The 24423-nt window shown below is 45.1% G+C and overlaps 1 protein-coding gene across 8 annotated transcripts in view; it reads right to left on the bottom strand.

Moving 5' to 3' along the window:
- Nucleotides 1-24423, bottom strand: part of LOC137641374 (sesquipedalian-1-like) — an 893367-nt gene that overhangs the window by 493825 nt on the left and 375119 nt on the right. For 5 of the 8 annotated variants that reach the window (XM_068373872.1, XM_068373871.1, XM_068373873.1 and 2 more), the window contains one exon: nt 14717-14833. The exons of the other annotated variants lie outside the window; for them this stretch is intronic. In XM_068373872.1, the coding sequence (XP_068229973.1) occupies nt 14717-14833 (117 nt within the window). The remainder of the gene's footprint in view (nt 1-14716; nt 14834-24423) is intronic. 8 annotated transcript variants of the gene reach the window in all.

Raw genomic sequence — 24423 nt, 5'->3', positions numbered from 1 at the left:
GAAATACTTCTCTCATACTTTTTTTTACTTGTATTGTTCAGTTGAATCACATAAAGTTAACCGGAGTTTCATTCATGTTGCCGATGCACTATATTTTATAGTTTTTAGCTGTGGGGTGCTTGATTATAAAGCAGAGGATATTATTAATTGCGGTTCCGTCAGTAAGTATTTAATAGAGGCTTTGTAAAATAACATAGATTTCATCTGTCAGAGAGAGAGAGAGAGAGAGAGAGAGAGAGAGAGAGAGAGAGAGAGAGAGAGAGAGAGAAACTATAGTAAAACCAATCTGTCGTGGCCGCTGAGACGATTTCTGACCCACTGTACAGCGTACTCGTGTCAAAATAATTCAACCACTTTAAGTAAAAATGAACACTGTACTTACGCTAGCCATCCAAACGGAGTGAAACTGATAAAGCGTAGCCGCTTTATGACAGATGTCCTTCCTTTTTGACTAATATCAGACTCACAGGATTAACTAGAGGTTAAATCCCGGCTCTCTCTCTCTCTCTCTCTCTCTCTCTCTCTCTCTCTCTCTCTCTCTCTCTCTCTCTCTCTCTCGTTATTCTTGCCGAGCATACAGTATATATTTGATAAGGTAATGTTTGCACTTTTATAATGATAATTAGAACCAACTATATTTTTTTCGAAATTGTAATCACAGGTTAATTGCTAGGTTTATCCTATCGTCTTAATAAGACTGGCACAAGGAAGTTTGAAATCTGATTAACCAGTACATCTTGAAGGTCACAAAGGCAAATTTATCAGGCAAATATCAGTGAGCCATATTTAAGCCCCTGAAGGGTAAACTTTGCAGTCAATGGATGCAGTCTCTCTAAGTAAATTGCTACATGATATAGAATACACAAAACGAAGATTAAATTGACTTTTCCTTTAAGAAATCGTAATGTTATAAGCTGAAAGACCATTGATTGAAGGATGCAACCCGAACACCACATGCACGGAAATATCGGTAGTGAAAAATAAGTAGGCCTATTTAACAAGGGCAGAGCAATTTAAGGTTTTGTCTTTAAAGGAACCCCTTTCAGGTTCATTATAAATATTGTTTAAGCTTGGTTACCCATGTTGAATATAGGCGTAGGAGATTATATATACATATATATATATATATATATATATATATATATATATATATATATATATATATATATATATATATATATATATATATGTATATGTATGTGTATATATATACATATATATACATATATATATGTTATATATATATATATATATATATATATATATATGTGTGTGTGTGTGTGTATATATATATACATATACATATATATACATATATATATGTATATATATACATGTGTATATATATGCATATATATACGTATATATGTATATGTATATGTATATATATATATATGCATATATATACATATATATATATATATATATATATATATATATATATATATATATTTTTTTTTTTTTTGGGGGCTCAAGCCATGGCGTCCTGATGGAAGGTTCCTTTTTGGTAGCTTCCTTGGGTATATAACTACTAAATATTCCCAGAGAATTTAACCACAGGTTATCACAGAATTCTAACTTCTGGAGCGAGTATCCTAAAGGTTTCCCTTTAAGACATCGTATATCAACAGGGGACGCATGTATTAACGCGCCACATAGCTATCTACACCCTACATAGAGTTAACACTTCGAAGTGTAGGGGCGGAGAATAGCTGGGGAGTCGTTCCACAGCTAATCTCGTTCGTGGCTACTTTTGGTACTCGAGACGTAAACAAACGGGCGCCATTGCTAAATGACGTCACGTCCGTCCTCATCCTTCGTTTAGTAGCTTGCCTTACTAGTCGGACTTTTCCCTGTGCGTACTTTATCGACTTGCATCTTAGCCATGTCTCTACCCTCAGCCTCGCCTTCTTCTGGAAAGTTGAGTACAAGGTTCCAGTATTGTTTAAATAAGCTCTGACCATAAAGTAACTTTTACTTTTTGAGATATTTGATGTTTTGTGGCAGAGCTGTGCCTCGACCGGACCCGCCATTTTATGGCGTCGCTGTTGTTTTGCATGCCTTATTTAGCTAGCCTCAACAGCGATTTCCGGCCTCATTAACTAATCGATACTATTAGTTATTTAGTCTTCATAGCTAGGAACTTTATATATCGTGTTTTGACGCCTTGTTATCGGTCATCATCTGACCCCATACCAGTTAGCTAGTCTAGCCCCTAGGCCAGAGCGCCTAACATCAGTGTTCATGCATGATATATTTCAGTGATCCTAGGTTTAATTATGAAGATAGTGGCATTATTTTACAATACTATTGACTGTGATGCAAGTGTTTTCGCCTTCAGGGACCATATAGGGGACAGGTTAGATAGTGTGCCTTTCTAACCTAACCTACAAGTAGGACCCCTATATGCTTCCTTCATCCCCTGCCTTAGGGCATCCCCTCTGTGTAGCCTTGCTCCCCCTACCACGTAAGGGGATCAAGCTCATATCAGAGTATATATCGCTTCTCTGTCCTCCCTAAGGGAATGATCCCCCCTTAGGGTTGCGTCCGAGAATGAGGAACGGCTAGTCCTTCCTCTATTGCTGGGGCTAGGTCTCCGACCTTTCCTGCAATAGCGATACGTCTTCCATCCTTCCTAGTTCAGGGCGTAACATCCCTGCTCTAGGTTAGGTTTTGGGGGAGTCAGTTCTGTGCCTTGCTGAAACGATACCCATGCACCGTTCTCAGACAGGCTGCCTTACCTTAGGCTAGGGAGCGTCCTCCCTTCCTTGGTGGCCGCTTTGGTACAGAGCCTCCTCCATAGAAGACCCTTCTCTTCTCCCCTCCCCACCTATCTCTTGTATGGCCTAGCCTATACTTAGGTTAGTCTATACCCATCTGTCCCCTGTCCTACAACTCCTCCTTAGCTTGGAGTGATAGGGCTACCTTGAGCTCCTGTGGCAGTCTGCTCTGGTACATATACCCTTCATAGTGTCCTATGGGGTTAGCCACTGGATGCTTTTTGTCCGCAGGGGTTCTCCCCCCCCCCCTCTTGGGTGTTCCCTAGCCCTCCCTTGGGCTACCTTGGCTCCTGGTCCTCCGCGGCCCCTGCTTCTGGGTGATAGGGCTAGCCTCTATTATGGGTACACCCACTCAGGTGGGATGTCTTGGGGTCCGTGGCCGTACCCCTACATCCCTCCCTCTGTCTCTTTCAGTATCCTGGTGCCGGTCCCTTGCCGCCTCCCCTGTCGGTGATACCCACCTCCTACCTTGGTGACTTATCCCTTGCCCTCTGGGCAGCCAGTCCTCCGCGTGCCGGGGGACTGCCGCCTCCCGCCGGCGTCCAGCCGATGGCCTTCCCTCTTACCTCATAGCTTCGGTCGTCCGTCCACCGGTCCGGCCCCCGGAGTGCCGGCATCCACTGCCGGCAGTCCGGTTCTGCTATAACCATCCTTGTCCCTGTCACCAAGCCGGCAACCTTCGGCTGCCGGAGCCGCCGCTCCCCGCCGGAATTCCGCCGCTGTGCCGGCGGCCGCCACCCTGGTATTACCCCTGACTTTTATATCTGTCTTCCCTAATGCCAGAAACTCTGCTGGAGCGGCCTCCGGCGTACCGTCGGTCTGCCGGAGCCTTCCGGAGGCGTCAAGGCGACTTGCACCCCTTCTACTAGCTATCATCTCATGTTGATAGCCCTACATCGCAACCAGATGGTTTGATTACGTAAATGGATAGGTATTATCTTACCGCTCTATTAGTAACCATGCTGTCTTCTTGCATATCACAGATTTCCAGCATGCTGTGTGTATCTTAGCACGGCTGGTTGCCGGAAACCGTTACCCTATGGGATCTTCTACGTTCCCAATTCTAGGGTCTGAGTGGCCTCAGTCCCAGTTTTATATCCTTGACAATTCCCAATAGAATTCCCACTGCCTTCCTGGCATTCCATGTCTAATTCTGTCCTGTGCCTTCGGTCACAACAAATTGTCTATGGATAAGGTCACGGTAACCAGCCGGGCGGGTTACACGGAGTATGTGTCTATCTCCTTCTTTTCCGCCCATTCTCTGATCATCACACTTAATTTTAAGTTAAAGATTAATCATTTAATATTTAACTTTAGAATAAAAGTCATCCTTATGACTCCCCCATACTCATGTTCTCTTTCTCTTACAGGAGGAGCAACTGAAGTGCGACCACGGCTTCTGTGCAGTGAAGCGCCCGCACTTTCATGGGCACACGGCGTGTAGGACCCACGACCCTTGTGCAAACAAGAAAGGTGATCTGAAGTTCTGGGACCCGCAGAACTGTACTACGGTCTGCCAGGAACGCCTGGTCGAGGTGTTCAATAACCCTCCTTCCGCGGAGGTTAGGGACGCTTCTCGGGAGAAGCTACGCAGATGGGTGCGTGGCTTCCAGAAGAACGCCACTGGACCGTACCTTGCCACTGAAGACTTGAGGGCCTTACTGTTCCCAAAGGCATCCCCAGACTCTGTGGTCCCCAAGGATCAGATCCCCACCGTCCAGATCACGGTGGAACCCGATGTTGTCATGGCCCAGTCCATGCACGAGTGTCGCCTGGATACCGACAACGCGGAGCGTATGTCGGAGGTTTCGGAGACAACGGAGAGGAACCTCATGGCCGAAGAGTTGGACTATGAGGAGGACCAAGTGGAATACACTGAGTCGGAGCAGGAGGTCGCACCGCCTTCCACCACCGCCCCAACTCCTACACCGACGGAAGTATCTCTCCTGTCTACCTCCGCCACCCCGGACCCCATCCCAACCGCCCAGGAGATGTTCCGTATGCTTGAAGCACTTATGGACAAGAAACTCCGTGAGACACACGAGTACATCAGGACCATGGGAAGTTCCAAGGAGCCGAAAAGGATTTCGGTTAAGGACCTCCCGGCATGCTTGCACGCCAACCCTTGGAGGTATGCCGAGCATATGCCCATCGCAACGGGCAGAATCTTCATCAGCGAGAAGGTCGGCTCAGTTGCCCTGGAAGAAGTGGAGTTCTTCCCGAGCTTTGAGGCTTATCTGGACTGTTACGTCCGGCTTCGATCCGAACCTGCCTCTAAAGAAGAGACCGAACCTAAGGAGGTGATAGTGTTCGATCTCCCGAAGGCCCAGGCTATGCTGGCCAACGCTTTTAAAAGTAGGGGTTTTAACTGCTCAAAGCTTCCGGCACTGAGCAAGAAGCACCCTACCTACGTCGCACCTGATGATGCGATCCTCCCCTTTATGGAAAAGGCCTTCGCTGCGGTTCACAAGGCAGTGGAAGAAGGGAAACCTTGCCCTGCACTGGAAGAGTGCAGACCCTTCTCCCTGGTGACTCCCCCCGATGTTCGACACTGGAAGAATATCCAGCATACCTTCAGTTTAATGAAGACCTCCCGAAACTTAATGACCATCTCCTTCGTCGGGAACAAGACACGAAGGAAAGGTTCGCCGCATCCATGTCCCTCCAAGTACAGCTTGACGTCATGGCTGGTGACACTAGAGTCCCCGACCACTACATGGTGCTCGCCAAGACGCATATGGCGACTCTGGTCAAGGACCTGTACAGCTTCATGAAGGCTCGGAGAGCCTGTCGTGAATTCGTGTTCTCAAGTGCCACAGTGAGACCCGAACCCCGGAGGCTGATTTCCTCCAACAGCTGGGGTAAACACCTCTTTCCCTCTGATCTTGTGAAAGAGATTACCGACAAGGCCGCCACTGACAACAGGAACTTTCTCCACAAGTGGGGCATGTCGAAGAAGAGGAAATCCTCTCAGGACGATGGCCCTCAACCTAAGAGGAAATCCTCCAAGCCGAAACCCCAGCAACGTCAACAGAGACGGCAGTTTCCGGGACCCGCTACTCCCCAAGTGGCTGCTCAGCCACAGCAGACCTTTCAACTGGTCACCCAACCAGTCTTGTCCCAGTCACCGGTTTTCACCCCTGCCTTTGAGCAACAGACGACTACCTTTCGTCCCAAAGGTAGAGGCTCAAGCAGAGGTGCAGGCAGAGACGCATCTCGCCGTCCCTCCAGAGGCAGAGGAGGAACGGGAGCTAGCGGCCGAGGCAGTAAACCCTCGGGACACCAGAAGCAATGAAGTGCTTCCGGTGGGAGGAAGACTCCGCCAATTCCAGGATCGTTGGACCTTCGATCCCTGGGCACACAGCATCGTCAAGAAGGGTCTAGGCTGGAGTTGGACTCAACCACCCCCAACCTTCCAGCAATTCTTCCAACAATCAACCCCCCTTCTGGAAGAATATGTCCTAGATCTCTTGAACAAGAAGGTGATAAGGAGGGTAAAGTCAACCAGGTTCCAAGGGAGACTGTTTTGCGTCCCCAAGAAGGACTCCGACAAGCTCAGAGTCATTCTAGACTTATCCCCCCTCAACAAGTTCATAGCGAACAACAAGTTCAAGATGCTGACTCTTCAACAGATAAGGACCCTTCTGCCTCAAGGTTCTTACACGGCCTCCATAGACCTGGCGGATGCCAACTGGCACGTTCCAATGAACCACCACGCTTCCTCCTACCTAGGATTTCGACTCCAAAGGAAAAGCTACGCCTTCAGGGCCATGCCCTTCGGCCTCAACGTGGCCCCTCGGATCTTCACAAAGCTGGCGGACGCCATAGTACAACAGCTCCGCCTCCAAGACGTCCAGGTGATGGCCTACCTCGACGACTGGCTAGTCTGGGCTCCATCGCCCGAGGATTGTTTAAGATCCTACAGCAAAGTCACCCAGTTACTAGAACACCTGGGATTCAAGATAAACGCGAAGAAATCTCGCCTCTCTCCAGCTCAGAAGTTCCAATGGTTAGGAATCCAGTGGAACCTTCAGTCACACCGCCTTTCCATCCCCCAGAAGAAAAGGAAGGAAATAGCAGGGTCTGTCAAGCGACTGCTGAAATCCAAACGGATCTCAAGACGTCAGCAGGAACGAGTTCTAGGCTCTCTACAGTTCGCCTCAGTGACAAACCCAGTGCTTCGTGCACAGCTAAAGGATGCCGCGGGAGTCTGGAGACGTTCCGAATCCATCGCTCGAAGAGACCTCAAGAGACGGCTCCCAAACAGACTTTGGCTGCTCCTAAAGCCGTGGTTGGAAGCAACGGCCCTGAAAAGGTCCATCCCTCTTCAACACCCACCAACATCACTCAACATCCACACGGACGCTTCGCTGGAGGGTTGGGGAGGTCACTCCCACCAAAAACAGGCTCAAGGCACATGGTCTCCCCTATTCAAGACGTTTCACATCAACATCTTGGAGGCCATGGCGGTCCTTCTAACACTGAAGAAACTCTCCCCGCCTCCCTCGATCCATATTCGTCTAACCCTAGACAACTCGGTGGTAGTTCGATGTCTCAATTGCCAAGGCTCAAGATCACCCCAGATAAATCAGGTGCTTCTGACAATCTTCCGTCTGGCAGAGAAGAAGAAGTGGCACCTGTCTGCAGTTCACCCACAAGGATTCCGCAACGTGACGGCGGACGCTCTATCCCGGACAAGCCCGATAGAGTCGGAATGGTCTCTAGACGCAAGATCATTCTCCTTCATCTCTCACCAAGTCCCAGAACTTCAGATCGATCTCTTCGCAACGAGCGACAACAATCAACTTCCTCGATACGTGGCCCTGTACGAGGACCCCAAGGCAGAGGCAGTGGATGCCATGTCACTGGACTGGAACAGATGGTCCAAGATCTACCTGTTCCCTCCCACCAACCTTCTACTGAAAGTCCTCTCCAAACTGAGAACCTTCAAAGGAACAGCGGCCCTAGTGGCTCCCAAGTGGCCCCGGAGCAATTGGTACCCAATGGTCCTGGAGCTGCAGCCCACGCTGATCCCTCTCCCGGGCCCAGTTCTCTCCCAGCAAGTACAGAAGTCGACTGTCTTCGCTTCATCACTGAAAGTCAGGGACCTTCATCTCATGATTTTCTCTCCCTAGCCGCGAAGAAAAGGTTTGGGATCTCGAAGAAAAGTCTAGACTTCCTCGAGGAATACAAGACCGAATCCACAAGACGGCAATACGAATCATCCTGGAGAAAATGGGTCTCATTCGTCAAGGCAAATAATCCTACGGAAATCACCATTGATTTTTGCATGTCCTTCTTTATTCACCTTCATGGACAAGGCTTAGCAGCCAACACGATTTCTACTTGCAAATCGGCCTTGACTAGACCACTGATGTATGCCTTCCAGATTGATCTGTGCAACGACATCTTCAATAAACTGCCGAAAGCATGCGCTCGTCTACGCCCAGCACCCCCACCAAAACCGATCTCCTGGTCTCTGGACAAGGTGCTCCATTTTGCCTCCAACTTGGACAATGATTCATGCCCTCTCAAGGATCTGACTCAAAAAGTTATATTTCTTTTTGCTCTTGCCTCAGGAGCCCGAGTCAGCGAAATAGTGGCATTATCAAGGGAAGAGGGTCATATCCTGTTTACTGACTCAGGAGACCTTACCCTCTTCCCGGATCCGACGTTTCTCGCCAAAAACGAATTACCCACCAAAAGATGGGGCCCTTGGAGAATATGCCCCCTGAAAGAAGATGCCTCTCTATCTCCAGTAGAGAGCCTCAAGGTCTATCTTCGCAGAACTTCGGACTTTGGTGGAGGCCAACTCTTCAAAGGAGAAACATCGGGCAGCGAACTATCACTGAAACAACTAAGAGCGAAAATCATCTATTTCATTCGCAGAGCGGATCCTGACAGTACACCCGCCGGTCATGATCCTAGAAAAGCTGCATCGTCTCTGAATTTCTTTCAGAGTATGGATTTCGAAAGCCTTAAGAGTTTCACAGGCTGGAAATCTTCGCGCGTTTTCTTCAAACATTATGCGAAACAAGTGCACGAAGTCAAACATTTTGTGGTAGCCACAGGTAGTGTTATGAAACCTGCACCTAACTCTGCATAGAACAGTGAGTTACTTGGGACTCTAACTCTACGGGTGCCTATGTTGACCCTCGAGTGATACGTAGTGATTTCAAAAACACTTAGTGTTTTTCATATACTGTTCTTATCCCAGGTGAAATGTCATAGTCGTCACACGAGTGCCGCATGCCTAGAGCATGATGTGTTTTACTTTTAAAGACTGACGTTCCTCTGGAACGAGTGCCTACTAATAATTTTGAAATTCTCTTTCAGATTCAAGAGCACGTCTTTCATTACTATGTACATTATAATTTGTTGTAAATTACTTTTACATATTTATTGCATTTCATTAATATACTCTGCAATTGTGAAATAAAATTTCTATTTTATTACTTGTGCGTCTCAATCCGCTCCTACTTATACTATGAAATACACGTCTGTCATAGTTTTATTATCCCCTTCCTCTTATGGTTGATGAAGATTACTAAGGTTTCAACCCTTATTATATACTCACCTGTGCAATGTAATATTCCTACACGAATACTTACTTACTTCATATCTTAGAGACCAGACAATTCTCCATTAACATACAGTGCCTAACCACCACTTGTCTGCCCTTGAGAATGTTCCTATATGAATGCCAACCATTCAGTCTTGTCTCCAAGTTCTTCAGGTTCTCCCAGCAAGGTGAGTAGCCCTTCGATGACCACTTTGATCTCGGCATGGCCCGTGGGGACTTCACTGCTAGGGGGGCAGGAAGCTCTCTTCCCTACGGTTCTTCTATTAAGATTACTATGCTAACCTGTTCAAAGCCCTCGGCACTTACTCTAAAAGGGGAAAATCTACCACGATACATTGATTCTCTGGTATTCTTCCATCAGGACGCCATGGCTTGAGCCCAAAAAACGGATTTTGAGCGAAGCGAAAAATCTATTTTTGGGTGAGATAGCCATGGCGTCCTGATGGACCCTCCCTGCTACTTCGTCCAGTTTTTCAGGTCCCACCCTGCTCTGCTGTATCATGGTGATCGGCAAGCAACTGGCTTCAGGATGAGGACGGACGTGACGTCATTTAGCAATGGCGCCCATTTGTTTACGTCTCGAGTACCAAAAGTAGCCACGAACGAGATTAGCTGTGGAACGGCTCCCCAGCTATTCTCCGCCCCTACACTTCGAAGTGTTAACTCTATGTAGGGTGTAGATAGCTATGTGGCGCGTTAATACATGCGTCCCCTGTTGATATACGATGTCTTAAAGGGAAACCTTTAGGATACTCGCTCCAGAAGTTAGAATTCTGTGATAACCTGTGGTTAAATTCTCTGGAAATATTTAGTAGTTATATACCCAAGGAAGCTACCAAAAAGGAACCTTCCATCAGGACGCCATGGCTATCTCACCCAAAAATATATTTTTCGCTTCGCTCAAAATCCGTTTATATATATATATATATATATATATATATATATATATATATATATATATATATACATACATATGTATATACTGTTTATATATATATATATATATATATATATATATATATATATGTGTGTGTGTATATATATATATATATATATATATATATATATATATATATATATATATATATATATATATATATATATATATATATATATAAATTCAGTATGTGTGTGCCAGCAAGAAAAGAAATTAAGCAAGCTATTATTGTAGCCGATCTTCTGCCAGCAAGTACAGTTGTAAGGAAAGGGTAAAGGAAAGTTAGATACTCGCCCCCTGTACAAGTGTTAATCTCATAGTCTGCCTTTATTGTTGTTTTCAAAGGTTTTCGACTTGTCTCTAAAGAGTGATTCCTTCAAGGAAAAATTAACTAAATGTTTACGCTCGGGCACAATACCTTCAAGGAAAGAGCTCATCTCAGCGGCCACCACCGAATAGTTTGACTATAATAATGATAGCTATAAATGTACTTTATGAAAATTATCATAGCTTACAAAACATTGGTGCTTATGTAGTACTGTATTAACTACAGTATATAAATATTTTAATTAAGTTTAAAAATAGTATAAACAATACTCTGTTATTTGTAAGTGCGCAGATAAGACATCAACTGATCTTATAAAAAAACCTAAAAGGAAACTATGTCAGCAATACTTGATTGTAAAAATACACCCGAAATTTAAAACAAAAGTACATTAATGTTTTATTATGCACAATTAACTATTTAAATAATCGTAATTTTCTAGAATGCAATAGTGTGATATCTAAAAGCAGTTGCCAGCTGAGGAAATAAGATATTTTAAGCTAAAATTAAGAAAGCAAGAGAGAGAGAGAGAGAGAGAGAGAGAGAGAGAGAGAGAGAGAGAGAGAGAGAGAGAGAGAGAGAGAGAGAGAGAAAATCAGCTGTTGTATTGGAAAGCTGTGTTTCATTCAGGATTCTTTAAAAGAAACAATGATTACTAGGATATTTATGTTTTTAGTTTATAAAATAAGCTATATTTCTGTTTGAGAAAGTATAAAAATAAAAGAAGTTGTGACTTTTAACAATGTTTACAATTTGAGAAAATGTAAACACCAGCTAGCCATCTCTTGGCAGTCCTATTTGAACGAAAGCCAACGATTTTACTTACTGTGAAAATAAAATTTAATCTTTTTTCGATTTTACTTACACATACAACTAAAGTATATGATTATACTGAGCATATTATATGTTAAGTCAATACTTCCAAACTACTGTGCAAGTAGAAAAAATCCTATGATGATTGAAATACAAACAAAACAGCTGTTTTTTTTTCTGTTGTTGTGGCTATATGCGTTTACGCAATGATTATAACGTAACTAAAAATACTTTTATCATTATCTTTTAATTTTTATAACACTTTGAAGAAGAAAGTGTGATAGATATTATTGCTTGGTTACTGTAGATGTCAGATTAAGAGCTCGGCTAGACCAAGCGCGTTGAGCGGCGAGGTTAGCGGCATGACTCGGGCGGCAAGCCAGCAACAAAATGTTGGGTGGCCACACCGGAACCGCCACACATCTCTTGCCTCCTCACTCTCAGCTGATAGCCTTCCTCGTAAACATGACGATGGTGTTTGAGTAGGAAATTACTTCCGATTGAAAATCGTTATTTTAATCTGAACTATAAATTACACAAGAGTCTGGATTCACGATTTTAATAAACAGAGAAGGGAAAATAAACGGATTTTGAAATTATTGTTGCCAGTCTCGTTTGTACGGCGACAGATTTAATGAATATCTGCATATTTCACAAGTCTTTAGATTCTTTAATGGGAACATCCTTCCTGGATTCAGACTCAAAAAAACAAACGTCGAACTATAGACAACCTCAATCTCTCTCTTACCAGCTATTATAATTGCTTCAGATATGATAAAGTTCACGAAAAATCATTGTCCCTTTCATTCCAGAATTAACTAGCATTTGCATAAGATATATTGTTTAAATATACATACGATTCTTTTCACATTTGAAATTTCTCTATACCTTATATATATATATATATATATATATATATATATATATATATATATATATATATATATATATATATATATATATATGTGTGTGTGTGTGTGTGTATATATATATATATATATATATATATATATATATATATATATATATATATATATATATATATATATATATATATATATATATATATATATATATATACATATACTAAATGGTGATTAAATAGCTTGCAAAGCACAAAAAAGCGTAGGCCTACCCACTATTTTATTACCATCCATTTGCAGTTGATTGCCATAACTTCCATTTATTTAATCAATTTTTGCTCTCCGAAACACCTCCCAATAAATTGTTGATTAGTAATGGCTGGAAACGAACAATTGAACTCTACCCCTTCAGGAACTGATGAAAAATGGCGTAATCTTGGGTGAAGACGCTCAAGCCGCCGCGATTTTTTAAAACATGAAACATAGTCTGGCGGCAACTGCAGAGGATTGAGGCTTCCCGCGCCTCCTATCTGGCCACCTACATAAGATACCTAAAGTTTCAATTATCAGCTGGAACCTCTTGCCGCTAACCTCGCCGCTAGCCGCGCTTGGTCTGGCCGGGCCCTAAGGCCGATTCACACGACCCGTTTCTGGCCGGGCCCTAAGGCCGATTCACACGACCCGTTTTCTTTCCGACATGCGGGCCGTCCTTTCACCTTGGATAAGTGTGGTGGTTTGTATACGACCCGAGGTTAAAAAAAAAAAAAAAAAAAAAACTTTTTTTGCCATAATTTTTCATCCGTATTGGTTGTGAGTGATATCGACCTGCGATGTTCAGTGTGCGCAGCAGTCAGGTGAGGACGCATTTCATCCCAGCTCATTTCCTTGTGCTATTTCTGAGAGAGCTCGACCCATCAATACCTAATTAAGGTAAGTTGTGTAATATAAATTTTTTATATAATTATCGAATATGCAGTAGTGTTTAGGCGTGTATAAAAAAGGATTGTTGTAAAGTGTTTGTGAATGTCTTCTACCCCATATAATTTATAATTTCTCCTGTTTTTGTAAGTTTGTACCTTTATGATAACTTAATTATGATCATTTTATTTTTTTCAATTGTAAAATAATCTATAAACTTCATTCTAGCTACCATATTATTTTTCTGCAAATCCTCGTACAATTATATACGTAAATGACTCGCTGATATTGACATATCTTTCTCCATTAGAGGTAGCAGATTTGACCTTCCAAGGTGGTGTGGTTGGCGGCCATTTTGTGAGCATATCTGACAAAAGCTGACATAAAATTTCCGATATTCTCATGCATAATTACCATGCTCAGCAATGGATATAAGGATTTGTCTTGAAAAATTTCATGATATAACTCACCCCCCCCCCCTCCAAAAAAAATAAATTGCCCCTTTATAGAACATTAAATAATATCCAAGTGCAGATTATTTTACACATTTTTGTTGTACGATAAAAATACAATATCCTGTAAAAATTTCAGCCACTATGTCATTTACCTAGCCCAAAAAAATTTTGAAAAGAGGATAGATTTTTTAAACCATTTTCTCATTTCAGGAAACGTTCCCTTTTGGTTCCTCCCCTCCCCCTGGATCTCAGCAAATGGTGCTCAATTATCATAGAATAAGTGCTTAGAATAGTTTTAGTTTATTTCCATATTTAGATTTTAGGTGAATTTTTTTGTAGTCAATTTTATTTATACTTATTTTTTTTATTTATTTGTAATAAATAAACATTTTGGACTTGGCTTTTATTTGCTTTTTTGAAGATTAGAATATTCATTGAAGTTTTCTTTGCTATTAAAGGGTTGTGAATTGATTTGTGAAGGATTTTTTTATGAAATTTTTTTGGACCTCGGGTCGAGGTTGACCCATGATACCTATTCAAGGTAGACAAATAACAATACCTATCCAAGGTAAGCGGCATCTAGCTTTTTTACATGTATTTAAATGCAACTGTTCACATGACCCGTCAGGTTAACAGCGGCCCTCGGTCGTCAGCCGTCCAAGTCGGCTTGACTTTCTTCCCAAGCAACCCCGGCCGGTTTGATGGCCGTTAGCAACCCAAACAATGGGTGGATGATGCTTCATGTGAACGAGGACCCGTATCGTACCCGTTCGTTTTCGTGACCTGCAACCTTGACTTTTCCTTATTGAGTCATACAGTGTACAGTTAGTTCATCGTTGACAGTTGACACCATGGATGAGAAGTCAATTGAACTTGTGTGAGGGTATGAGTTGTTTGACATGATGAAAAATATTCTTTGTGAAGTAAGAAAATTTGTTTTCAGAGATGAGAGCAAGGATAAATTTTCGTTTTAATGAAGTTTCATCCCCTATTGTGAATTATTTACCTTAATGAAATTCTTTTATTGTTTGCAATGTTTTACCTTAAGCCAGCTGCAAGTCTTTCCTTTGGAGATATAGCTTCTTGGCAATTTGTTTTCTTCCTGGGTAGGCTCATTTCCATCTTTTGTAGCAAACAGATAAACTTTTCTTTTGACATTCTGAAATAGTGAAAAAAAAATTTCACTTCATCATCTGCCAGTTCTTTATACTGTGTCCAGAACTCTCCCTCCCTCTTTATTTTCTTTAATGACTGATGTACCAATATCCTTTTCCTTTTTCATCGGAATCTCTTCCTCCTCCTCTTCTAGTAGAAGAGCAGTTGCTGCCAAATTTCTAATGCTGAGAGAATTACCTCCCATGATACTCACGTGACAGAATCTAAGTAGACAATAAAAACCGTGCCAGGGTAAACGGACAGGGAACGTCTCGTGTGAATATATAACATTTCGATGGTGTTTCGCCACCGGCCAGCCTATCGGAAAGAAAACGGGTCGTGTGAATCGGCCTTTATACGAACCAATTTCATTCCGACAGGCAGGTAGGTGGCTAAACACCGTCGAATTGTACATTCCTACGAGACATTTTCTGTCCGGTTATCCCGGCGTGGTTTTCATTGTTTACTTATATTCTGTCACATGAGTATTATGTTGAGAGATAATTCTCTCAGCATTAGAAATTTGGCAGCAATTGCTCTCCACTAGAAGAGCAGGAAAAATAAAAATTTTTTAGTAATTTGTATTTTTCCTAACATACTTACCGAGAATCACTTTCTTAGGAGTTACTGGAACCTCCTCTCAAACGACCAGAGTTTTGTGTAGTTTACCCTACTCCCATTTTCTATAGTGGTAGGCCTACCGGGGGAAAACGTGACCCAAGAGCAATGCCCAGGGTAGGCCACATGTTAGCCAGGTCGTCTTCTTCAGTAAGTTTTAAGTAAGGGACAATACTCAAGAACAGTGAGGCAACTGGGGGACGGTTGGGGGGGGGCATGACCCGAAAGTGTTTCTCGGTAAGTATGTTAGGAAAAATACAAATTACTAAAAATTTGTAGTTTGTTCCGACACAGAGACTTACCTCGAAACACTTTCTTGGGAGACTTACACTTTAGGAGGTGGGAGTGCCTCCCATACATAGACCCCGATGGTAAGTAGGATAAACTACACAAAGGACTCATTAAGTGTGTAAATAACACTTACCCTTCAAATATTCCTTGTTGTGCTAGATGAATATTGGCGACTCTTGAGACTTGTCTATTGTGTATAAGATCCGAGGATGACTGATAGTACGAGAAAAGGGAAAGAAGGAGAAAACCAAAGATAATCATACTTGTGTCTAGAGCCCCCTGTGGCAGCGGGGGCATAAAACAATTAGAATAGCGCCAACGTTATCCCTGCGTGTCGTAAGAGGCGACTAAAAGGGACGGGACGAGGGGGCTGGGAACCCCCTCTCCTGTAAAAGTATCCTGTGAGACAGCAACAAAGAGATGGAGCTGGGGGGAGAGTGACTGCTCCCCGCACTCTAGTTTTGGGGTGTTTGAATGTGCGTGGATGTAGTACGATAGAGAGTAAAAGATGTGAGATTGGAAGTATGTTTAGAAGTAGAAGGATGGATGTATTGGGCTTGTGTGAGACAAAGATGAAAGGAAAGGGTGAAGTGATGTTTGGTGAAATGTCTGGTAGAGTGTCTGGGATTGAAAGGGGAAGAGCGAGAGAGGGTATGGCTTTATTGTTGAGTGAATGGATGACAGGTAAAGTAGTGGAATGGAAGGAGATATCATCTAGGTTAATGTGGGTAAGGGTTAGGTTGGGTAGGGAATGTTGGGCGTTTGTCAGTGCGTATGGGCCAGGTAGTGAGAAAAGTGAAGAAGAGCGGAATGAGTTCTGGAATGAATTAACTAGGTGTGTAGAAGGACTGGGTAGAAGGAATTATGTAGTTGTTATGGGTGACTTAAATGCTAGAGTGGGTGCTGGAGAGGTAGAAGGTGTCATTGGGAAATATGGCATACCAGGTGAAAATGAGAGTGGTGAGAGACTGGTAGATATGTGTGTTGAACAAGAGATGGTAATAAGTGCTAGCTTTTTTTTTTTTAAAAAGAAAGATAAAAATAAGTATACATGGGTAAGAGTGGCAAATGGAAGAGTAGTAGAAAGGGCATTAATGGATTATGTGTTGATAACTAAAAGAATGTTTGGAAGATTGAAAGACGTGCACCTGTTTAGGGGTATGGCTAACGGTATGTCTGATCATTTTTTGGTGGAAGGAAAATTAGTTGTAGCAAAAGACTGGGGGAATAGAGTAGGTGGATGTAAAAGGGAGCTAGTGAGGGTTGAAGAGCTAATAAAACCGGGAGTAAAAAGTAAATATCAGGAAAGGTTGAAAATGGCATATGACGAGGTGAGAGTAAGAGAAACTGGTAATTTAGAGGAGGAGTGGAAGTTAGCAAAAGAAAATTTTGTTGGGATTGCAAGTGATGTATGTGGCAAGAAGGTTGTTGGAGGCAGCATGAGGAAGGGCAGTGAATGGTGGAATGAAGGAGTGAAGGTAAAAGTGGAAGAGAAAAAGAGGGCTTTTGAAGAATGGCTGCAGAGTAATAGTATAGAGAAGTATGAAAAATATAGAGAGCAAAAGGTGGAAGTAAAGCACAAGGTACGTGAGGCAAAGAGGGCAGCTGACCTGAGGTGGGGTCAGGGACTGGGTCAGTCATATGAGGAGAATAAGAAGAAGTTTTGGAAAGAAGTGAAGAGAGTAAGGAAGGCCGGCGCAAGAATTGAAGAGACAGTGAAAGATGGAAATGGAAGGTTGTTAAAAGGAGAGGAGGCAAGGAAAAGGTGGGCGGAATATTTAGAAAGTTTGCTGAATGTTGAGGATGATAGGGAGGCAGATATAATTGCGGTTCCAGGTGTTGAGGTGCCAGTGATGGGAGATGAAAATGAGAGAGAGATTACAATAGAGGAAGTGAGGAGAGCACTAGATGAAACGAGAGTAGGAAAAGCATCGGGTATGGATGGTGTGAAAGCTGAGATGTTGAAGGAAGGGGGTGTGACTGTACTTGAATGGTTGGTGAGATTGTTTAATGTGTGTTTTGTGTTGTCAATGGTACCAGTAGATTGGGTCTGTGCATGTATTGTACCACTATATAAGGGTAAGGGAGATGTGCATGAGTGTTGTAATTCAAGAGGTATTAGTTTGTTGAGTGTAGTTGGAAAAGTGTATGGTAGAATACTGATTAATAGGATTAAGGATAAAACAGAGAATGCAATCTTTGAAGTACAGGGTGGTTTTAGAAGAGGTAGGGGTTGTATGAATCAGATTTTTACAGTTAGGCAGATATGCGAGAAATATTTAGCAAAAGGTAAGGAGGTGTATGTTGCGTTTATGGATCTGGAGAAAGCATATGATAGAGTTGATAGGGGAGCAATGTGGAATGTGATGAGGTTATATGGAGTTGGTGGAAGGTTGTTGCAAGCAGTGAAAAGTTTCTACACAGGTAGTAAAGCATGTGTTAGAATAGGAAATGAGGTGAGCGATTGGTTGCCGGTGAGAGTGGGGCTGAGACAGGGATGTGTGATGTCGCCGTGGTTGTTTAACTTGTATGTTGATGGAGTGGTGAGAGAGGTGAATGCTAGAGGGCTTGGACGAGGATTAAAACTGGTAGGCGAGAATGATCATGAATGGGAGGTAAATCAGTTGTTGTTTGCGGATGATACTGTACTGGTAGCAGACACAGAAGAGAAGCTTGACCGACTAGTGACAGAATTTGGAAGGGTGTGTGAGAGAAGGAAGTTGAGAGTTAATGTGGGTAAGAGTAAGGTTATGAGATGTACGAGAAGGGAAGGTGGTGCAAGGTTGAATGTCATGTTGAATGGAGAGTTACTTGAGGAGGTGGATCAGTTTAAGTACTTGGGGTCTGTTGTTGCAGCAAATGGTGGAGTGGAAGCAGATGTACGTCAGAGAGTGAATGAAGGTTGCAAAGTGTTGGGGGCAGTTAAGGGAGTAGTAAAAAATAGAGGATTGGGCATGAATGTAAAGAGAGTTCTATATGAGAAAGTGATTGTACCAACTGTGATGTATGGATCGGAGTTGTGGGGAATGAAAGTGATGGAGAGACAGAAATTGAATGTGTTTGAGATGAAGTGTCTGAGGAGTATGGCTGGTGTATCTCGAGTAGATAGGGTTAGGAACGAAGTGGTGAGGGTGAGAACGGGTGTAAGAAATGAGTTAGCGGCTAGAGTGGATATGAATGTGTTGAGGTGGTTTGGCCATGTTGAGAGAATGGAAAATGGCTGTCTGCTAAAGAAGGTGATGAATGCAAGAGTTGATGGGAGAAGTACAAGAGGAAGGCCAAGGTTTGGGTGGATGGATGGTGTGAAGAAAGCTCTGGGTGATAGGAGGATAGATGTGAGAGAGGCAAGAGAGCGTGCTAGAAATAGGAATGAATGGCGAGCGATTGTGACGCAGTTCCGGTAGGCCCTGCTGCTTCCTCCGGTGCCTTAGATGACCGCGGAGGTGGCAGCAGTAGGGGACTCAGCAGTATGAAGCTTCATCTGTGGTGGAAATGTGGGAGGTTGGGCTGTGGCACCCTAGCAGTACCAGCTGAACTCGGCTGAGTCCCTGGTTAGGCTGGAGGAACGTAGAGAGTAGAGGTCCCCTTTTTGTTTTGTTTCTTGTTGTTGTCGGCTACCCCCCAAAATTGGGGGAAGTGCCTTTGGTATATGTATGTATGTATGTGTCTAGAGCATTTGTGATTCGCGATTGAACCTGGGGCTTAAGCCGTCAAACTGGATGGAGCACTGAGATGACTGGCCCGATCGAAAATCCATCCAGAGACTTCCTCGTACAATCCTTGAGATAGTGAGCGGTGAATGTCGACTGATTAGACCAAGTTCCTGCTCGAAGAACCTGAGCTACCGACATGTTCTTTTCAAACGCTAGAGAGGTGCTTAGGCCCCTAACATCATGAGCCCTGGGCTTTCCTGGTACTGTAAGCCCCTCGCCTGAATAAGCTTGAATAATTACTTGTCTGAACCAAAAAGAAACAGTATTCTTGGATATGTTCTTTTTAGTTTTACCCCAGGATACGAAGAGGTTCTTAATAGTCGGACGGATCCTCTCCGTTCTTTTAAGATATTTCCTAATCACCCTGACAGGGCGCAATTTCAAGTCCTCCTGATTACCCGAGTTAGGAATTGCTGGGACCGTAAAACTTTCAAACCTAGGATCCCAAACGGAAGGGTTCTGGGTCTTGGCAACGAAGGAGGTGACAAACTTAAAGATGATCTCCTTCCACCCTCTAGAGTGCTCTACTTCATACGACAACCCATGTAGCTCGCCCACCCTCTTAGCTGAGGCCAACGCTAACAGGAAGACTGCTTTGAACGTGAGATTCTTGTCCACGATGTCTTTTAAGGGTTCAAAGGGTGGTTTACGGAGCGTATCTAGCACCCTAGCCAGGTCACAACTCGGGATTCCAGGGGAAGAAGGAGGACATGCTTGTTCGAAGGCCTTGATGAGCATGGAAATATGTCTGGAAGATCCTAAATCTATTCCCTTCAAGAGGAATACTTGACCAAGGGCGGCTCGAACTCCTTTAACCGCTGGGACTGACATGGCCATCTTATCCCTGAGATGGACCAGGAAATCTGCTATCATGGGAACTGATGCTTCTAAGGGTTCTATCCTCTTGGCCTTGCACCACTTAACGAACAACGTCCATTTGGATTGGTAGACAGCCGTGGAATATTTTCTTAAGTAAAGGGACATCCTCTTAGCTGTCTTAGACGAGTACCCTTGTCCTTTCAGGAGGCACTGGATAACCTCCAGGCGTGAAGACGAAGGGATTGCGGGTTTTCGTGAAACCTCTGAAAGTGTGGCTGCCTCAGGAGGTCTGGCTTGTCGGGGAGAGGCCACGGAGGGAGAATGGCGAGGCTTTTTAGGTCTGCGAACCACTCTCTCTCCGGCCACCAAGGCACTACCAAAGTCATCTTTAGGTTGATTGCCGTCCTCACCCTGTTGAGGACTTGTCTTATCAGGGAGAAGGGTGGGAAGGCATAGACGTCGAGACCGTCCCACCTGTGTTGAAAGGCGTCCTCCATTGCTGCTTTCGGGTCTGGGACAGGAGAACAGAATACGGGGAGTTGCGCGTTCAACCTTGTTGCGAACAGATCCATTACCGGGGATCCCCACATCTGAATGACGTAGCTTGCCACTTGTGGATGCAGGGACCACTCTGTTGCCACTACTTGTCCCACTCTGCTGAGGCCGTCTGCCAGGACGTTCTTCTTCCCCGGAATGAATCTTGCCGTCAGGTTGACTTCCTCCTTTTCTGCCCACTTCAGGACTTGTAGGGCAAGATTGCACAACTCCTTCGACTTCAGTCCTCCCTCCTTCTTTACATATGCCACCACGGTTGCATTGTCCGACATCAGAGCCACTGAGTTCCCTTTCAGATCCTTTGTGAAGTGTTTGCAGGCTTCTTGGACCGCCCTCATCTCCAGGACATTGATGTGTAGGGATTTTTCCTTTTCTGTCCGTCTTCCCTTCGCTGTCTTTTCCTGAAGATGTGCACCCAATCCCTCCTTCGATGCGTCCGTAAACAGAAGGATTTCCGGAGGTTCGGCGGACAATGGCATCCCTTTTAGAGTGTGTGTCCGATCCTGCCACCACTCTAGAGCTTGCCTGGTTTCCTGAAGAACTGGAACAACTTTGTCTGAGGAAATTCTCTGGTTCCAATTCTCTTTTAGATTCCATTGAACTAATCTTAGGTTCTGCCTCCCGTGTAGAACTAGATTCTCTAGGGACATCAGATGTCCTACCAACCTCTGCCAATCCTTCGCCCTTCTGGGATGTCCTAGAAGGAAGGGACGGAGAACTTGGTCCAGGTTGTTCAGCCTGTCTATAGATGGAAAAGCCTTGACCTGTAATGAATCCAGCATTATTCCCAAGTAAGTCATCTTGTTGGTCGGGATCAACTGAGATTTCTCCAGGTTGACTGTGATGGCCAGATTTTTGCATAATTGCAGAAGGTCTTCGCCCTGTTGCTTCAAGACTTCCTTTGAGGACGAAAGGAGTAACCAGTCGTCCAGGTATCGGATTAGACGAATCCTCCGTTCGTGGGCCCATACGGAGACTGTCGTAAACACCCTTGTGAATACCTGGGGCGCCGTGGAAAGTCCGAAGCACAGGGCCTTGAATTGCAAAACCTGGGCACCCCACTTCACCCGGAGAAACTTCCTGCTTGCTGGGTGAATAGGAATCTGGAAATAGGCGTCCTTGAGGTCTATGGATATCATAAAGTCTCCCGCCCTCAAGGACGCCATGACTGTTCTTGGGGTGTCCATTTTGAAGGTGGTCTTCCGAATATACTTGTTGAGGGCTGACAGGTCTATTACTGGTCTCCACCCTCCTGTCGCTTTCTCTAGCAAGAACAGGCGACTGTAGAACCCTGGACCCGGAAAATTCACTGTCTCCAAGGCTCCTTTCTGCAACATTGTGGAAACTTCTTCGTCCAGTGCTGTCCTTTTCGCCGGGTCCATGGGAACCAACCAGTCCGCCTGACTTGCTGGAATCAGCAGAGGCGGGTCTTCCAGAAATGGAATCCTGTAGCCTTCCTTCAATACCGTTACTGTCCACGGATCTGCTCCGTGGAGCTTCCATGCTTGCCAAGAGAGTCTGAGGCATCCCCCTACCTGAGGCTTGGGCAGGGGAGGGGGGCCTCTCGCCTTATCTTCTACGGGCTGACCGGCCTGCCCGTTCTCTTCTGGAGGATGAGTACGCACTCCTGTAGGTTGGAGGAGTTGACGAAGGTCCTCTTCGGGAGGGATTCACTGATTGGGACCATTGTCCTGAGGAAGGTTCTCGCCTTCCTTGCGTTGGGGCAGATCGCGAAGTCGAGGGCGCTTCTGCCACAGGTCTCCTGAATACGGGTCGTCTCACCAACTGTGGCTTATGTACGGCAAATTCCCTCTTTTTAAACATCTTTTCCGCCAGCTCTTCTGCCTTTTTAGTTGGGATAAGGTGTTCTTCCCATACGGAGATGTTCCGCAGGGCTCTAACTTCCCTGTCGGGGATTTTCACTGGCAGGTTCTTAACCAAAGCGTCTCTTCTCCTCAGTACCCAGTTCGCGGAGAGAGCCAAGGACTGGAACGTCACAAACTTCTGGGCACGGCTACCTGATCCCAACAACTCGTTCAGAGCCTCACGTTTGGCCGGCTCCATCGAGTCTGTTGGAATCTGAGTGCCCACAAAGGTGATGGCCCACCAATCAAACCACGAGGCGACGTTGACCAGGTCCTTTGACATCTCCTCCATCATCACGGACTCGGACTGGGAGAAGAAGGTGGGAGCCGATGACGCCCTTTCGTTGGAGTAGCCTTGGCATAGGATGTCCAGGGCCTCCTCCATCTTGCTTGCCCCATGCGGTCTCCCTTCCAACGTATAATATTTGCTTTGAGACTTAAGTCCCTGCAAGAGTTTAGCCGCACTATAGCTTTTACTAGAGTCACTATTGCAGGCTATAACCTTGTCAATGTGGATTCTGCCTACCCCCACATCTCTGGCCTCCGGAAGGGCTAACGAGGATTTCTTCTGAGCGGGTGCTGCTAAGAACTTGTTTAACCCGGAGGTCCACACTTCCTCCTCTTGTGGGACGGGCTCCACCAAATTGTTGTAGCCTCTGATCAAGGAGATCACCCTCCTATAGGCAGAGTCCTCCGTCGGCAACGTAGTCTCGTCGTCCACTTCCTCCGTCCTACGCTGGGGAGAGGCGTGATCACGGGCACCTCCGCTTGGACGGGACCCTCAGTTCTTCCTGTCCTCTTCGCCAGCAGGCTCCTTCTTCCTCGAGTCCCTCGACGAAAGGACGGGCTCCTCCGTGAAATAGTTCGACGGAGGAGCTCGTCCTCGTCTATCATCTCGATGGGGAGACCTGTCGAGGCTGACCATCCTAGGAGACGACTCCCTCCGCTGGGCGGATTGAGTGGCTCTAGGACGGGACTTATGCCTACTAGACGAGGCCCTCCGCTCATCGGCTGACGCCATAACGAGACTATTGGAGGCCCTTCTAGGAGGACTGTCTCCTGCTCGCTTGGCTATCAAGCTTGAGGTCTTTGTCAGGTCCCTCCGCTTGTTGTCTGGAATGAAGACCCATGTTCCTTGCAGAGAACTAGGTCTCCTGCTCTTACTTGGAGGTGAACGAGAGCTTCCTCTCCTGTCTTTAGATCCTTTGGGAGACCCCGAAGGGGAGTTCCTCCTCACAGATCGATCTCTCTTCCTCCTATGTCTCCTCCGACATTCCTCACTCGACGAGCCCGACGAATCTTGCACCGACGAGTCTGACTTGCCTGGGTACCTCGACTGCGTACCGGACGGAGGCTTCTTGGGACTACGTCGTACTCCGGACGTAGAAGGCTGCAGAAAACTCTCCGGAACTGCTGACGTAGGCGGCACCAACGATGACAGATGAGCCATGAAGGGGAAGGACTCGCTCAGGCCCTCCTCCATATCCAACGGAGACCTCAGCGGAGTCCTTGGTACACCCCATGCCAGCGGATCTTCTTGCGGGGAATCCTCTCTACCGACGGCACCTTCCGCAGCCGAAGCGCCTGAGACATCCACCCAGGAATCTGGCGACGAAAAAGGCACATTATTATTCCACATGGGGTCCTCCACCGAGACGCGCTCCCCACGTGCGAGAGCAACGTCCCTCGGACCCCCACTAAACACACTTACAGGCGCCTGATCCGCCATGAAC

Source organism: Palaemon carinicauda, chromosome 5, assembly GCF_036898095.1.
Source record: "Palaemon carinicauda isolate YSFRI2023 chromosome 5, ASM3689809v2, whole genome shotgun sequence".
Classification (NCBI taxonomy): Eukaryota; Metazoa; Arthropoda; class Malacostraca; order Decapoda; family Palaemonidae; genus Palaemon; species Palaemon carinicauda.
Note: the sequence above shows the minus strand (reverse complement) of the source record. Positions and strands in the feature narration are given on the sequence as shown.